This window comes from Platalea leucorodia (genome assembly GCF_965183815.1).
Source record: "Platalea leucorodia genome assembly, chromosome: 7".
NCBI classification, from domain to species: Eukaryota; Metazoa; Chordata; class Aves; order Pelecaniformes; family Threskiornithidae; genus Platalea; species Platalea leucorodia.
The window spans coordinates 72,250,582-72,266,793 of NC_138829.1; the positions used below are offsets into that span (position 1 = coordinate 72,250,582).

Genomic DNA, 16,212 nt, shown 5'->3' on the forward strand with positions numbered 1-16,212 from the left:
CTGGTTGTTTTTTCTGTGCCTTGTGTACGTGCGCACAGGGTTTGTACTCTCTGCCATTTCCCTCCTCCAGGAGCTGATAACGGAGAGCCAAATGCAGTCCGTGTTTACAGATATCGGCAAAATCAACTTCAGAGAGCCTTCGAATTACTACGTGATTCCCAGCGTGCCAGGCCTGGCGTCTAATTCTGTCGCCTCAGTGGCGTGGCTTAGCAGCGAGGGGGAGGCTCTCTTCGCTCTGCCCTCTGCTTTGGGAGGGATCTTCGTCCTTAAGCTGCCTCCTCACGACGTGCCTGGTAAGGAGCGGGAACAGGCTGCCTCCTCGCATCCGCCTCTGCGAAACGCCGCTGCGTGTGGCATCCCCTCTCCTAGCTTTGAACTTTGCTTGAGTTTGATTTTTGGCCCGTGTCGTGTAAATTCACTCTGCGCACACAAAAGCTCTTTTACATCATGCCTGTGACGCCCCTTGCTGGTGGCAGTCAATGTTTTGTTAACAAGCACTCAATATATTTCTTAATATCGCTTTTATTTTGAAAGGAACGGTTTCAGTTGTGGAATTGAAACAGAGCTCAGTGATGCAGCGTTTCCTTACCGGTTGGATGCCAACTGCCATCAGGTTAGTGTCCGGCGATGAATAAGTGGAACTAATTTTGTCTTTTTTGATTCCCTCACCTAGAGTTTCTAGCTGAAGTCAGGCAAGTCAGCATCTCTAAATACTCTGCCAAAAAAGTTAACTGGGTCACAGGACCTATCGCAGTACGGAAGCTGGGACTTGAACGCTGGACTAGTTCATCTTAATGGGGTCCTGCTGATTCTGTGTGTCTGTGTCTACAAATATGTTTTATCTAGTAATTGGCCTCCGAGGATTTGCCCAGGATGTGGCTTGCAGCCAGCGCAGCTTAAGGATTACAACAGTTGTACGCTCTTGCCCTTGTTCTGAAACGTCAGGCTTGTTCCTGACCGGCAGAGGTTACGTGTGGGTGACACGGCTGCTCTGTGTGCAGACCGGGCTCGGTGTTGGGTTGTAATCGTTACGGTATCATAGAGCGCACAACCGAATTCTAGGCCCTTTTATTTGGAAACGGGAGCGAGTCCCCTGACGCCCTGAAGGACTTTGACCATCACCGGTGCATTGTTTGGGGCTGCTGGGATCCTTGCTGCCCTCTGGATCCTTCGTCCGCGTTCTGCGAGCACTAGGCTGGGGCTGGGGAAGCCGGGGATGTGCTTCGGCTCTGCCAAAGCGGGTGAAAAAACTGGGTGTTACCAGTGCAGTGGGCTCCTCTGCGCCTTGGACACTGATCCGCACGGTCCTGAAACGCTGCTCTCTCCTCCTGCTCTCACACCACCAATTTATTTGTTTTTAAACACAGTGTGATAGAAACCCTGTGCCTTGGATCTACGCGCTAGCCTTGATTTTCTTTTAAGCTGTTGAAATAAACTCTGTATTTTCAGAGGTGACTGCGGCCCGTCGGACCTGCCCATCAGCCTCTCTGTTCACTGCCTAGATCACGATGCCTTTCTCTTTGCTCTCTGCCAGGACCATAAACTTCGGATGTGGTCCTATAAGGTGAGCGGGGCCTGCGTTCGGGGGAGTAGCGTCTTCCGCCGCGGCTCGGGTGATAGCCTGAGGCTTAAGAAACGAAGGCTGAGTGGTTGGCATAGTTTTGATCTGCCGTTAAATTGTCGCTCGGTCAACTTCTACACGCTGGGATTCAGGGTGATTTGTGAAAATTGTTGTGGCGTGTGTTCGTAGCCGAGTTTGGAAAGCGGGTGGTGGGTCGTCCCTGTGGCCAAGCCTTGTGCGTAGGGTAAGAGGCTGCATTAAGTTATTTACGAATGCACTGGAGCGTTCCGGAAGGCAGGCAGGAGCTCTTCAAGGGCCGAGGAGGCACACCAAATGGATTTTCTACTGCTTTAGCGGTAATAAGAGCATCTTTGTAACACAGCTCCTTGTCAACAAGAAGTTAATAAAAGCCTCTGCTCGCTGCATGCCACTTGCTCCAAATATCAGTGCCAAAGCCAACCGACCAGCGCAACTGCTTTCACGGCTCGTCTGCGCTGGAATGCGTGCGTTACGGGAGGGAGGGGAAGCTTTATCATACGTGCCTGCGCTCTGAAAGCCCACGTGCTCGGAGGGAGGGGGCACGGGTGAGATGAGGAAAGCTAAACAGTGGCTCGGGTACGCGCGCGGATGCTTTACGCGCATCCTTCAGAGGAAGATCTGGGCAGACGTTGGCCAGAAGGGGAAGGATGAGGGAGAAGGGCAGTTTCTCAGCCCCGAGTCTTTCCTATGCTACTTCCCTGACGCCTTTATTTTTCCGTAGGATCAAATGTGCCTGATGGTTGCAGATCTGCTGGAGTTCATGCCGGTCAGCAGGGACCTGCGGCTTGCAGCTGGGACCGGGCACCGACTGCGACTGGCCTTCTCCCAGTCCCTGGGGCTTTACCTCGGCGTGTACATGCACGCGCCCAAGCGAGGGCAGGTATGGAGTGACGGGGCTTCCTCGCCGTGAGCGCATCTTTCTTGGGCTGCACGGAAAATATGTCGTTCCTCCTTGGATTTGGGTCTTTAAGGCAAGAAATAGGGAGAAGTTTCATGTCTGACCCTCTGGAGAGAGCAGTACTTTCCGAATAAACAAACATTTTATTCTCAGAGCCCTGCAAGATACATGTATGTGCTCTGGCCTTGGGAGCGGAACTCCCTGTGTGACTAAGCTGAGCTGTGAGTGCTCGTTCGCTTGTTCGCCTCCTGTCCCGGTAGGATCCTGAAATCACGTATGTGCCGTGGGAAAAGAAAAGGTCCAAAAGGAGCTAAAAACATGGAAATACTGATAGTATATTTATGTCAGGCTCCTGGGAGCATGCAGACGCATCGCTGCGCGTTGCCAAACATCGACTTCTGTAGAACTTCTGCTTCTTGCGGTGAATAATAAATTTAGCAGGACAGGAATGACGGCATAGAGTAGTCTCATCTGTTGGACAGCTTACACTTTCTGTTCTCCAGGGGATTCACATGCGGAGTAGGAGCGGGTATTGTGACTTCTGCTGTCCCGCCAGCGCTCCGCTTGCTCTGGTGAGAACATGCGGAGCTTGGTTTGCAGCAAGTGGCCTGAGAATTCAGGGCTTTTCCGCCTTAGTCTCCTTACTTTCCCGCATTGTGTTGTCACGAGCAGTGCCCGGTAGTGTTGTTTTTACCATTTTTCCAGTTTAGTTTTTCAAAAGGCAACTAGAAATCCTTCAGGTTCAGGCAGAGACGAGTATCTGGGAAGGCTGAAGTCAGCAGTGTCAGTGCGTGGTGCGGAGGGTCAGCTCGGCAGGGTCTGTGGCTGGCGGTGCGCGGGGTGCTCAGCTCAGCCCTCAGGGGTCTGGTGACTGCGGCATCAGCAAGGAGAGGGACCGGAGAGATGAGCTTCCCCGCGACGTGCTGGCTATTGGCTTAACAAATAGCGGTCCTTTAGCAAATGACTGACCAGATGTGTTTGCAGTTCTGTGTCTTCCAGCTGGTGAGCACCGAGAGCAACCGCTACAGCCTTGACCACATATCCTCCCTCTTCTCCTCGCAGGTGAGCGCTGGGGCCCGGCTCGCCAGGAGGCACTGAGACGAGAGGGAGGGGTGCTTACGGAGAGATCAGAAGCCCAGACTTGGGGATTTAACTGTGAATAAGGAATTCTTTCCAAAACATGGTTAAATGATATAAGGGAATGTTTTGCTGTTGTTAAATATGCACGTGTCTCGCTGTACTTGAATTTATGATAAGAAGGTAAATATGGGCTCTCTCTCCTAGGAGACTCTCGTTGACTTTGCCTTAACCTCGGCTGAGATCTGGGCGCTGTGGCACAACGAAGAGAACCAAACTGTTGTGAAATACATCAACTTTGAGCAGTGAGTTTCTGCACTGAATCGCTAGGGTGGATGGCCTCGCGGGGGGGGAGCTGCAGGAGCAGCTCCCGGGTGCTGCTCATTAAAAGCACCCGTCGAACTCCACGACTTGATTCCTGTCCTGCTTTGCTGACTGAAGTGTGTGGAGATGCAGCGGTTCCCAGTTCTGCCTATTGCGGTGTTCGTGTCATATGCACAACTGTATCTTCCTGCAGTGCAGATTACATGGATTTTTTTTTTTTTTTGGTTCTGCTTTTTAATAAAGCTACAGCTCAGCTGCAGGAATGTGAAAAATGTAAAAAGCCGGGTGGCAGGCGTGCTGGGAGTGGAGTCTGCTGTCAGCGTGTCGGAGGGAGGGCTATACTTCACCAACAGCTCCTTTAAAATGTAACTGGCTGCTCTCTTCCAAGAAAGATGTTTTGAGGAGACCGGTGATGTGAAAGCATCTATCTTTACAAAGCTGAGAGGGCAGACTTGGTGCATGACCAGACCAGGGAGTCAAATTCTGGGTAAAAAATGCTGTGAGTGTGCAGGTTTAGGCAGAAAAATCTACCGGTCGGTCTGAGAGAGAGTTGCTTGGTGAGCAGGTGCAATGGGGAGAATGTTGATGTAAGTGAAGGAGTCCAACCTGTTCTGTTAGCTCAGGGCTGGGGATGCTGCCGTTGCGCTCTGCTGTCACTTGTCCCTGGTCAAAGCTCCTCTGTTAGCAGATCCAAGGGGCCGTGGTTGCTGTAAAGTCTGTGATCGCCGGTGAAAAGGACGGGCTGGGTTCAGGTGGCTGCTCCCGGGCCCGCTGCGTTGGCGCATTGCAATGCAAAACTGATTCTGGTTTTATTTTCCTTCCAGAAATGTCGCGGGCCAGTGGAACCAGGTCTTTGTGCAGCCGCTGCCTGAAGAGGAAGTGACGGTTCGCCACGATCAGGACCCCAGGGTGAGCCGACTATAAAATAGCAACGAGAAGTAACGAAGCTTCTCTGCCCAAGAGGCGACCGTTAAGACAGTTCAAGTGTACAAATTGTATTGATACAGTCCTAAAATTACTCCAAATTAAAGGGGACAAGCCTTAGCCTCTATTACCACAGCATTAAAGCGCTAAACATGGTTATGAAACCAGAAGTTGAGGGATGAGGAGAATTTCAAGTCAGTCAAGAGAGAACCTTGAGACGAGACGCGAATAAAGACGACCTGGAGTGTGCGGGAAGCAGCGTCCATCACGGGAGCTGCAAAGGGGCTGGAAGGGAGAGGTTGGAGCAGGGTGTGGGTGTGAACTGAAGGTGGGAAGAAATGCAGATCCAGGGGATGAGCTTGAGAATGGGAGGAAGGACCAGAAGCAGTGTCTTCAATGCTCTCCTCCTGACACGTGTGCTTCCTTAAATTGCTGTCTTGTTCTCTTTGCAGGAAACCTACCTGGAGTATCTCTTCACGCCTGGCCGGTTCACAAACGCAGCTATCCAGAAGGCTTTGCAGGTTAGTGAGCGGGCATTTGGTGCGCTCTCTGTTCAGCTTCTCCTTCCTGGCCGTCTAGATGTGAGGCAACAGGATTCCTTGGAGCTCTTGGCGGGCATCGGTTTGCATTTGTTGGTTTGTAGACCTGTCAGTAGTCGCTGAAGCAAGTTAGCCGCTGTTGCGCCATGCTTCAGCCGCTGTGTGCTGACGGCGGGAGGCAGAACGTGGTTTCCAGAAGATGTTTTCTCTTAGGACAGCAGCTTGCTGAGCTTGCTTTTCGTTGCCTGCTGCTTTAGCCAGGTGAGCAGAGACTCTCAGCCCGCTGTAGTGCTGTTTCTCAGAATATATCCGCTCAGTCCTGGCTCCCCTAGGACTGCTAAGGGCAGAGCAAGGCAACACGCGGTGCCTTTTCAGGAAAAATGGAAAAGCCAAACTTCCGCTACTCTTGAGCGTTTTGATTCTTTGTGCTGTGACCTTATGGAGGCCTACAGCAAGGCACAAGAGCGCGCTGCTGCGAGGGCGTGCAGCGCTTCTTTCCTTACATCCCAGCGCACTGCCTGCCAGGAGGCTTCCTCCTTTTCCACGGGAAGAGTGAAGCTGGCTGTGCATCCACGTACCCCACATTTAGCAGCCAGCCGTGTTTTTTAATACTTCCATGCCGCGAAGCGCTGGCTGATGCTCTCATGTTTGCTTTACGTCACTCAATGCTGCTTGAACCTCAGGGAGACAGCTCACTTGCTTTAAAGTAAAAGTTTACTGTGCTGCTTTTCAGATCTTTTCTCAAGGAACTGAGAGATACATGGATCTGACGTGGGATGAGTTAAAAAAAGAGGTTACCTTAGCTGTGGAAAGCGAGGTGAGAGTTTGGTTTTTTCCTCCACCAGATTTTTTTCTTCTTACACCCGTTGTATGCAGTACTGCGATGGTTCGGTGAAGTTAAATGAGGTGCAAAGTGACCCCAGGCCTTGTTTTGTCTTTTGTCTCTCCAAAGGAGTTATGTGACTTTTAAAAAAAGTACAAATCTTCATCCTTCCTGCCTGGCTTTTCCACTCCCTGTTCTTTTTTGGAGTCTTTTCTTCTTTCTTGGTGTTCTGCTGTCTCTGCTCCCTGGGTGCCCTTTGCACAGCCTGTGCTTTGCTGGTCGCACGTCGCCTGCCGCCCATTCTCAGCTCCCAGGGCGTGGGCGCTGGCCCCCACCACGCAGAGCTGTTGCTCGTAATTTTGGACACCAGAAGCCGGCTGTCCTTTTGGGCCTGAATTTCCCCCATTTTATCCTGTTTCTCCAGATTTTACTCTGATATGCCTGATTCTCTAAGCCAGGAGTCCTTCCACCTGCGACTCATCCTTGAGGCTGCTTAGACTATTGCTAGGAAGTTCACAAAAAAGGCGGTTTTGTATCCTCTACAGCAACCTTCATGCATGATGTTTTTAAAGAGATCTGCAGTGCTGCCCTTTTTCTTGATATCTTTGGTGCTTTTTTACCTACGGTTGTATAGAAACGGTTCTTGTGGGCTTTCTTCCCCTTGCTGTTTGCTGGGTGATGCACTGCCGTAGGAGAAAACTTAAATTTTGATGGTAAGGTGGTGGGGAAGAGAACTGTAACCGGTGTTTATAAACCTTAACCGTGTAAAGGTGTGACACTGGTCACGAGAGACAAGACAGCGGTCTGAACGCTGCAATTTTTCTCTCTGGTTCACTGCCTGTATTCATCTGAAGTCTTGTTTCGGTCCTGCTAGTTCCAGGGCAGCGTGACAGAATACGAGTGCTCGCCGGAGGAGTTTTGGCAGCTGCAGGTGGAGTTCTGGTCCAAGTTCTATGCCTGCTGCCTTCAGTACCAAGAAGCTCTCTCGCGGCCCCTGGCCCTGCACTTGAATCCCTACACCGGCATGGTGTGCCTGCTGAAGAAGGTGAGCCTGCGCGGCGGTGGCTCTTTGGCCGCTTGAAGCAGCGATCTCCAGGGAGGAGATTTGTGGATTTGGGGAGCTCAAAGAAGGGCTTTCTCCTCACCTTTCTAGGGCTCCCTCTCTTTCCTCGTGCCCTGCTCCTTGGTGGACCATCTCTATCTCCTCTCTAACGAGCACCTCCTGACTGAGGACGACGCTGCCATCTTTGACGGTAAGTGAGGAGACGCGGAGCTTTTTCATTGTTGGAGGCTGAAACGCTGCGTGTCAGGGAAGCCCTAGGCAGAGGGAGGTGGGAGTTTCCACGGAGGTCTCTTGAAGTGCTCCTGACTCCATAGTTGTCTACACGGAGATAGTTTTCTTATTTTGGCGTTTGTAGGGAGTTTTATTTTGTGAAACCCACCATGGTGCTCACACCAGGAATTGGAAAATGGCGTCAAGGCTGCAAATCTGCTGTGACTCATTTTGGATAACTTAAAAAGGAAGAATCTTAGATTTCAGGCTGCGTGTTGCTCAGTGACAAGGACCTGCATTGGTGGATCCTTTGCCCTTGTCGCATTGCAGACTCTCTGCGCAGGCTGCGGTTAACTGGTGCCCCCTTCATGCCCGCTCTCATGGGGCAGATCTGCCGGGTTGGAGCCCTGGGGCGTGCTGGCAGGTCCCCAGTCCTGGTGGGGAGAGCGGGATGCAGCAGCTTGTGGTTCTGTTCACATCATGAACCTGCTCCATGTTGCCTCAGCTTTGCCATCCCCACCGAGAGCTGTAAGACCGACTCTGACTCGGTGCAAGCGGTTCTCTTTCCTAAAATTTCCCAGTCTCTGTGCCTTGATGCAATCTTTCAAAGATTACAGACGAGAAGGAAACTTGTGATCCTCTAAGCACCCTGGCACGCTGGGCTCAACTGCCCAGTTCTGCAAACTTAGTTTTTAGTGCAGTGTTTTTATAGAAATGTTCTCGTGTAAGCTGTGGAGAGGGACTGTGCCATTCCTTGTCTCCAGGAAGTAAATGCCAGCGCGTGTAAAACCTGTCGTTAATGCTGTCGCCACAGTGCCCTCTGTGCTTTGCTGGCCGTGGGATGACGTTTCACAAGAAAAAAGCAACGGAAAATGTTACCTAAGCTCCACTTCCATGCTCGAGTGATTTTTATATTTTTATAAAGGAGAATCGTCATCCGTTTGCTTGAGCTATTTCTGGATCTGAGGGAAGGAAAGCTGGAGGCCTGGGCTGGGTTTGGGAGGGTAGCGGTTCCTGCCCTGTCTGTTTCAAACTTCTCAAAAAATGTGACTTGATTTTAGAAATGTACACAAAAGGGTTGCATTGCAAAGCAGCGATTTAAGCCCTCAGTAGCGATTTTTTTCAGATCGCTTCTACGAATGTGAAAGTCGTCTCTCAGCTGTGAGAGGTGGTGCTGCAAATGGGTAGCTGCTGTAAGGAGCGTGTGTTCTGCTTGGCAGAGCTCAGCTCTCCGAGCCATTTGCTCTGGGTTTTTTTTTTTTTTTTTGCTCTTACACTGCACTAATTATTTCCTTTCAACCTGTGACTGGAGAAAATCCCTTGGAGGGAATTCCATTGTTTTATTGTTGCATCGGTATTTTTTTACGTTCCAAATAATAAAGCCCAAATCTTTCCCTTGTCAACTCCTACGTTTTAATTCGGCCTCGTAGTTCACCGGGAAGGGTCAGTTTGACGTGCAGGACTGAGACCAGTCTGCTGCTAGTAGTTTGCTGATAGGAGCTGAGCTAACTGGTTTTGAATGGTCCTCCCACCTTCGCTTTGAAATCTCTTGTAAATATACAGTTAGATTCTTTCATTACAGATTTGGAGATGTCTCGTGATGTTGTCTGTCTTGTCCAGTGCCTTCGACTGATCGGAGAATCAATTTCCATGGAAATGGCATTCATAATGGAAATGGCTTGCTCCCGCCTCCAGCCTCCAGAAAAGGCTGCAGAGCAGATCCTGGAGGACTTGATAGCTAATGACACGTAAGGAGATGTTTTTGCAGAAGCTCCCCTGCAGGGAGGCCCGGATGGCTGAGCAGGGATTGCCTGGAGCCATCCTTGATCGGCATCAAAGTGCATTTGAGATGCACGGGCTCTCCCTGTGCTGCAGGAGACTTCTCCAGGTCCCGTCAGAGATGGGGAGCGTGGGTATTGGTGACGTTAGCAGGTTCTTCCGTCCGGAACGCCCTGGCCATTGCCTGGGGCGCTCCCGAAAAGACATTTTGGGGATTTTCGGGTGAGAGAGAGAGCAGAAGAGGAACAAGTTCCTATTAGGTGATCAGTGTGGAAAGCAGGTGCCTGCAGACGTGAGGTAGAGGTCAGAGCCTTGGTCAAGCTGTGTGGTTACTGCGCTCACCTCCTGAAATCCTTCCCCCGTGGAATGCCAGCTATCCGACTGTTATTTCCTGGTAGCCTGGGGGAGTGGAATAAATAGACTGGTCCCTGCTGGCGCTGTAATAAAACTCCAAGCCAGAAGAGGATTCCCTTCGAGAATGTCCAGGCTGATCAGATACGCTTCCTTCCAGGGAGGATCAGTAAGGGAGGAAAGGGAGCCCTCTTGAGTTTAAACCTCATGTTGCTGATTATTCCTTTTTTCGCTTTGCAGGGAAAATGTGATGGAGGATATACACAGCAAACTGCAGGAGATCAGAAACCCCATCCACGCCATCGGAGTGCTCATCCGAGAAATGGACTACGAGACAGACGCTGACATGGAAAGAGGTGAAAGCTCTGCAGCAGTGCGTCGGAGCTGGGGAAGCGGCGGCTCAGCCAGTGTTCTGGTTGGTCTAGTTCCTCCCCTTTATTGAGGTGATTTTATCTTTCAGCTCATCATCTAAATATGCGCATGAACCTCGCCCAGCTGTACGGCAGTGGCACCGCTGTCAACGTGGTTTGCTGGGGGGTATGTAAGATTGCCGCGATCCGTTTCCTGATCTGTCGGGACCTGTTGATCCTCCAACAGCTGTTGCTGCGGCTTGGCGATCCCGTGAGTACAGCCTTTGAAGCTACTGCTACGCTCTTTGAACTTTCGGATCTGGGGTTCTGCTGGTGCCAGACTGCGAGCTCTTGTCTCTTCCCACAAAACACCGGAGGCTGTTTGAACTAGCCCAAGGCTTGGGCAAGCCCTGATCTCTCCTCCAGCCGCTTTTGTCATCCTAAGCAAAGCAGCGGTGTGCTGCGCTCACACCCTAACTCCCTCTTTCCATGCTGAACATCCAGGAAGCAGGAAACAAAACTCTCTTTGCGGGAGGAGGGCATAATTTCCAACCTCCCATCTGAAACAGCGCTGCCTGAGCACGTACCGTTCTCCCATCTGTCCCCCATCCCTCCCACACCACACGCACAGGGTTGCAGCTTTATGGCAACGCTGCGTGCGGCACCTTTGCGTCACGGCGGCAGTGTTTACCCAGAGGCTGTGGTTTCAGCCTCTGCGAGGCTGCTCCAGCCAGTGCAAACAGCCACTGTGGTGGCAGCTGTGTTTGTGGTCACGGGGTGGGCTGCTCTGGGTCCGTCCTGTTGGCCGTGTGGCCGCATGAGGGATGATGCTGATGGTTTGGGTGGACGCAGGCATGCGGAACAAGTCCCCAGACAAGGGGAACGTTGTTTAAACTGATATTATTTACTTGGAAATGTTACCGCAATAGTTTCTTGGTTGAAAAGAAATGCCCTTCTTCCTGGATAAGGTTGCCCTGGGAGCATTTAAAGCATGTTGCAAGGTGCCCTTCTGGAGCCAGGCGCTCTCAAGGCATGTGACCCGTGCTTGCTTGATGAGGAACTGCTGCTTTGCCACCTTGACACGCTTGTGTCCTTCACAAGCGTGGATTGCTTTTCCTTCCGTGTCACCGAGCCGTGCTGCTCTCGGCTGGAGCATACGGGGATGCAATGCCTGGGCAGCGGGGCTGGGCCCCGAGACGATCTCTGCAGCAAAGCCGTGATTTCACTCTCAGTGAAATGTCAAAAAAGACACCTTTTTGCTGGTGTCCCTGGCATCAGCAGGTGCTGGTGTGAGAAGCATTCGGTGTGCACGTAGCTTGCTTTGTTAAACTTTTCCCCACGGGGTTTGGGCCACCAGAATAGTTAACTCGCCCCTTGGTCCTGAGGTGACACTGTAATTTGTGACTGGGTTATTCTGGCAGACGCCAGAGTCCTGCTGGTCTCCTGGGTGGGTTGAGTGAACTGCCGGGCTATTGACCCCTTGGTGTTCACAGGAGGGACGAGCTGGGCCTGATACAAACCTCGCTGACTGTTCTTGTCCTGCTGTTGCTCTCTGGGCTTGGCTTTTCGGTGTGCCAACCTCTGTGGTTTGCTTGCAGATGGTTTTGGGAGGGGGACAGCTGTTCCAGTCTCAGCAGGACCTGCTGCACCGCACCTCTCCCCTGCTGCTGTCCTACTACCTGATCAGGTGGGCAAGCCAGTGCCTGGCATCGGACGTCCCTGTCGACACGCTGTAAGTCTCTACTGCGCCCATGCTGTCTTTGAATGATTGTAGGTTCCCGCTAGATCCACCTGCAATGCCCTTCCCGGTATGAAAAGCTGGTGGTTGCTGTGGGAGTATCACTCGAGGAGTCAGGTTGTGCTGGGGAGGGTGGTTTTTTCTTTTTTTCCTTCCATGTTTTGAGCTGACTCTTTGCCTTGTGCTAATTCTGCCGTGTGAGGTCTCACTGTTCTGTGCACTGTTGCCTTTTTCAGCAGTAGGAGTCATTTGAGTTTGAACAATGAGCACAATTAAAGCAGGAGGCGTTTTGTTGTCTCTTCACTGATGGCTTTTTCTTCTCTAGGGAATCTAATCTGCAGCATCTCTCTGTGTTGGAGTTAGCAGACACCACTGCTGTAACACCCCATAAGCTAGGTAAGATACCCGCCGTTCATCGGCTCTCGGATTCTGTTATTTATACCTCTTGCACTCTGTGTCTCTGCCACCTGAGGGAAATGCTAATGGAATCCGTGGTTGAATGACCACGCTTTACATGGAGATGTTTGTCACACTGTCCACCAAAAAAAACCAACAAAAGCAAAGTATCTTGTAGCATTGGACTCGGACCAGAGATCTTATTCTCAGCCTGAGGAGGATGGGAATGCCTCGCTCAGCCAAACGTTATTAATTTTGGCCCCGGCAGCATCAGCCAAGCTCACCTCTTGCTCCTGTACACTACAGCGGCTGTAGTGGGTCAGACCGGGTCTGTCCTGCTCGCTCGCCTTTATCCCACAGCGACCAGGAGCAGCAGCTCAGGGAAGCGAGAGAATGTAGAAATACTCCCCCAAAACGTGCTTGTGCTTCCAACACTTTGCCATTCAGTGTTGCTCGCAGCCAGTTACCTCAAGGGGGAAATTGCAGCTGATAATGCGTTCACATTTTAAAAGTCTTGCTGCAAAGAAGTACGCTTTGGGTTACTCTGAGTAACGCCTCTCAAAGACGTTAATCTTTTTGGTCTTGGGGGAGAAATCCTGATGATGGGGGAGAAATCCTGATGGGGGAGAATATAAGGCAACTTAATTAGGAGGATGCGTACCTTGAAGTGGTTACAGAGGGAGGTGGCGAGCAGGGTAAGGGAGAAAATGCACAGGTAAGAGCCTGCTGTAACTAGTCTGCGTGGCACTTGGAGGCTGAGACACTTCAGAGGCAGCTGAGAAAATGGGTGACAAACAGGCAGCAGTGCCACCTGTGAAGGGCTGCAAGCTGGGGAAGAATTTCCTCCGCTTGCTGCTGAGCCTGGGGCATCTGTGCTTTTTGTAAGCAGGCTGCGATCTTCAGAGTCCGAACTCTCCCTGAATGAGAGTCTCGGTTCAGGAGGCAGTTGCCTCGACGTAAATGTCAGCGCATGAAAGCAAAATTGAAAACATCCTTTGTGTGCGCCAGTGTCGTGGGTTATTTCTTGGCCCGCTCATGAGGAAAGTCCTGTTTGGCTGCTGTGCTTCAGGAAAAATATGTGAAACGTAGGGAAGATAGAAAGGAGGTGGCAGCTTGGGGAGAGGCGTTGAGAACAGTTAGCTGATGGGAGATTGGCCTGCTTAGGGTGCTGGAATGAGGAGGGAGGCATTTGAACAGAGCCAGATAGCCAAATCAGCACGCCCTCAGCCCTGCCCTGCGAACGCTCGGCCGTGCTGGAAGGTGCAGCTGGGTTGGGAATAGCACAACTGCAGAGAGAGCACAGCTCTTTTTTTTTTTTTTTTATGTTATAATTGGGTTGTGGTTAATGAACATTGCAGTATGTGGCTCTTTGATCTCCTGCTACTCCCTCTGACTTAACCAGACGGCAAGAGAAATCCAAACCCAACAAGTTCGAGTATTAAACGTGCTTATTGGTTTGCCCTGACTTAATCTGTGATGTTGGGCTGATGAGCACAGCACGACGTAGAAAGCCTGGGATGTTTGCTGCGGGGGCCCTCTTCTCAGTGTTTCTTTAACTTGTATTTTCAGTAACCGGCCCTCAAACCATTGTGGAGCTGTTCTTTCAGGAAGTGGCCAGAAAGCACATCATATCTCGACTCTTCTTGCAATCAAACACCTCTTTGGCTGAAACAAGTTTGAACTGGCCCCATCTCATTACCGCGATAGTGGCTGACTTTCTGCCGCTCCTGTATCCTTGGCTGTAAACCCGCTGCAAGGTGCTGGCTCTCGCCGGGCTGTAACCAGGGGGAGTTTCTGTACGGCACGGCAGTGCCGGAGCCCCTGCGCGAGTTGTGCGAGATTGCGGGGAGGCCGCGTATCGCGTCCCGCTCCTGAGGCTGGAAGCGGCAGTGGGTTTGTGGGAGCAGGTTTGGGGCTATAGCAGAAGGGTTACGGCGGTGGCCTGCGGAGTGCTCGGGGGCTGTAAGTTGGCCATCTCTGCCACCGAGCCTCGTGCAGTTCAAAAATCAATGTTTTCCACACCCAAATTTTGAAGACAAGTCTCCTGAACAAGTGACTGTTGTTAGTGTTAATGGGATTTGCGGGTATTTTAAGATTTCGCAGAATCCACCCCGTTTAGGTGCACAATAAAGGATTTGAGTTTTTGACTTTAAGCCCCTGAGCTCTAGCAACTTGACTTGGCGAGGTGCGATGCTGGGAGATTTGGAAGGGTAACAAGATTTGGGCAGTTGTGGATTAGATGTACTAGTGGTTTTGTTCTAATATGGATAAATCTTATTACAGAATAATGACTTGTATAAAGAGCAGCTTAATCTTCTCTCCTTTCCCCCCACAAACTGAGCGCGAGAGGCATGCCGACTTTCAGACTAGTTCTCCGACCTCTCCGGACTGGATCGTCTTCTCTTCCTTAACCTCCGCTCAGATGGCCCAGCAATCCTGGCTTCCTCTTCCCCGAGTGCCTGATGGGGAGCTGCCAGTACCCCCAGCTGCAGGTGAGTGCCCCGCGCCGCCTCTCGCAGGAGCCAAAAGGGGAAGAGCAGGAGCGAGTGCGATCACCTCTTGCCACGCCTGGGTTTCTTTCAGCTCTGCGCTTTGGCCGGCGCGGAGGTGTAACTCGACGTCAGCTCTGCGCACAGCCGCTTTGCCTCTGCTTAGAACAAGCTCCCCGAAACATCGTCTTTCCAGGCGCTGGCGTTTGTTCTGTTTTCCCCCTAGTCACTGCTCTCTGAGCTCAGACGGGAGCTAATCTTCCCAAGCGCTCTGCTCCCGTGTCTCCCTTTTGGAGATGATGGGCTGGAAGTTTGTCCTGCAGATGAAATGGACTGAAAGGAAAGATTCTTTTGGAGAATTGTTTAGAAATCTCTCTTATAACTATCGCGGTGTCAGCACAGTGAACAAATTGTAAGGTAGCAAATATCTTCCATCTTCCTCGTGCATCCCTCTCGGTCCCCGTAGTGTCCGCTCCGACCTCTGCTAACAGAAAGGCTTTTTGCTAAATACCTCGTACCTAGAAAATGCCGCAGAGGGTTTGTTGGGGAATGATTCAAGCTGGTAGTCTTATGCATTTCCCCTTTTATCTGTTTTCAAGAAAATCTAGGCATAAGCGCTCAGGATTATTATATACCCTTTTCGTGAAGGAGTTCAGTCTCCTAGGGCTTCTCCGGCAGCATGATACTGTGCGCAAGAAACGTCTTTGTGGAGCTTGTTTAAATATCACAGCAAGCCCGTAACCTAATGGTTTGTTGGCTCCTGAGGTACCCGTGGCCTTTTCCGTGGTACCATTGCAAGCAGATTGCCCGTGGGACCGGGCGTTCGGAAGGCTGTCTTCAACCCAGCAGCAGCAGTACTGTTTCATCTATTTCTTAAATGTCCTTACCAGTAAAAACCGGTGTAAGAAACAGCCATTGTCTTTCCATCCCCTGCGCTCCCAACATCTTGGTAGCAGGGCAAGTGAACTACTTTTTTTCAGGTGCCTTCGTAGAGTGCTGTATTTCAGCCCACTCTTTCTTCGCCGTCTCTTCCCGTGCTCTTCAGGGGCTCGGTGGTCGTAGCTGCTTGCGCTCTAGTTCTGAACCACGCGATTTCTTGTCTGCGGAGCCATGGGACACATTTCATTCCCCGACTGACGGCAGTCCTTGAGGCACGCAGGGCCAGGCAGGCTGTTATTAATGAGATGTTTTCCCTGTGCTTAGCAGAGCCTTTTATTCTCGCAGTCCCTTACACCTGGGGGCTGAATTGCTTTCTTTTGTCTTCACGTTGCTGCTGAGAAGAATGTCAAATCTGCAGAGCTTTCGAGCCAGGAAATGCCAGGACGGTTTGGGCAGCGTCGTTCTGCCTCCTGGCATATGTGCGCTCTCGCGGCGTGAGCACGCTTTGAATTTCCTTGCATTGCTTTTGCCTCACTTGTGTCCCGCCTCGAGGAGATACGAGAGACTTTTATCTCTGCAGGAGCAAGCTCTTCCTCCTCCCCGCTGCCTTCTGTTACGCTTACTGATCCCAGTCAGTCACGTAAACTTGGATTAAGTACCTTGACCTCGGGGAGCTAACACCAGATTTGCTGTGAGCGTGAGCACAGTGACCCAAATAGAGGTGGAGATACAGGAAGCACCCTGCGAGTAACAGGCGGGCACAGAGGAGGTC

General features: G+C 51.3%; 1 protein-coding gene across 3 annotated transcripts in view; it reads left to right on the forward strand.

Moving 5' to 3' along the window:
- NUP160 (nucleoporin 160) overlaps window positions 1–16,212 on the forward strand; it is a 28,891-nt gene that overhangs the window by 3,810 nt on the left and 8,869 nt on the right. For all 3 annotated transcript variants that reach the window (XM_082318464.1, XM_082318465.1, XM_082318466.1), the window contains 18 exons: window positions 71–293; window positions 535–613; window positions 1,450–1,564; window positions 2,322–2,480; window positions 3,483–3,560; window positions 3,783–3,880; window positions 4,724–4,808; window positions 5,276–5,344; window positions 6,096–6,179; window positions 7,060–7,230; window positions 7,339–7,438; window positions 9,041–9,206; window positions 9,829–9,944; window positions 10,049–10,209; window positions 11,537–11,670; window positions 12,002–12,072; window positions 13,642–13,801; window positions 14,495–14,564. In XM_082318464.1, coding sequence (XP_082174590.1) covers window positions 71–293; window positions 535–613; window positions 1,450–1,564; window positions 2,322–2,480; window positions 3,483–3,560; window positions 3,783–3,880; window positions 4,724–4,808; window positions 5,276–5,344; window positions 6,096–6,179; window positions 7,060–7,230; window positions 7,339–7,438; window positions 9,041–9,206; window positions 9,829–9,944; window positions 10,049–10,209; window positions 11,537–11,670; window positions 12,002–12,072; window positions 13,642–13,801; window positions 14,495–14,564 — 2,139 coding nt within the window. The remainder of the gene's footprint in view (window positions 1–70; window positions 294–534; window positions 614–1,449; window positions 1,565–2,321; window positions 2,481–3,482; window positions 3,561–3,782; window positions 3,881–4,723; window positions 4,809–5,275; window positions 5,345–6,095; window positions 6,180–7,059; window positions 7,231–7,338; window positions 7,439–9,040; window positions 9,207–9,828; window positions 9,945–10,048; window positions 10,210–11,536; window positions 11,671–12,001; window positions 12,073–13,641; window positions 13,802–14,494; window positions 14,565–16,212) is intronic.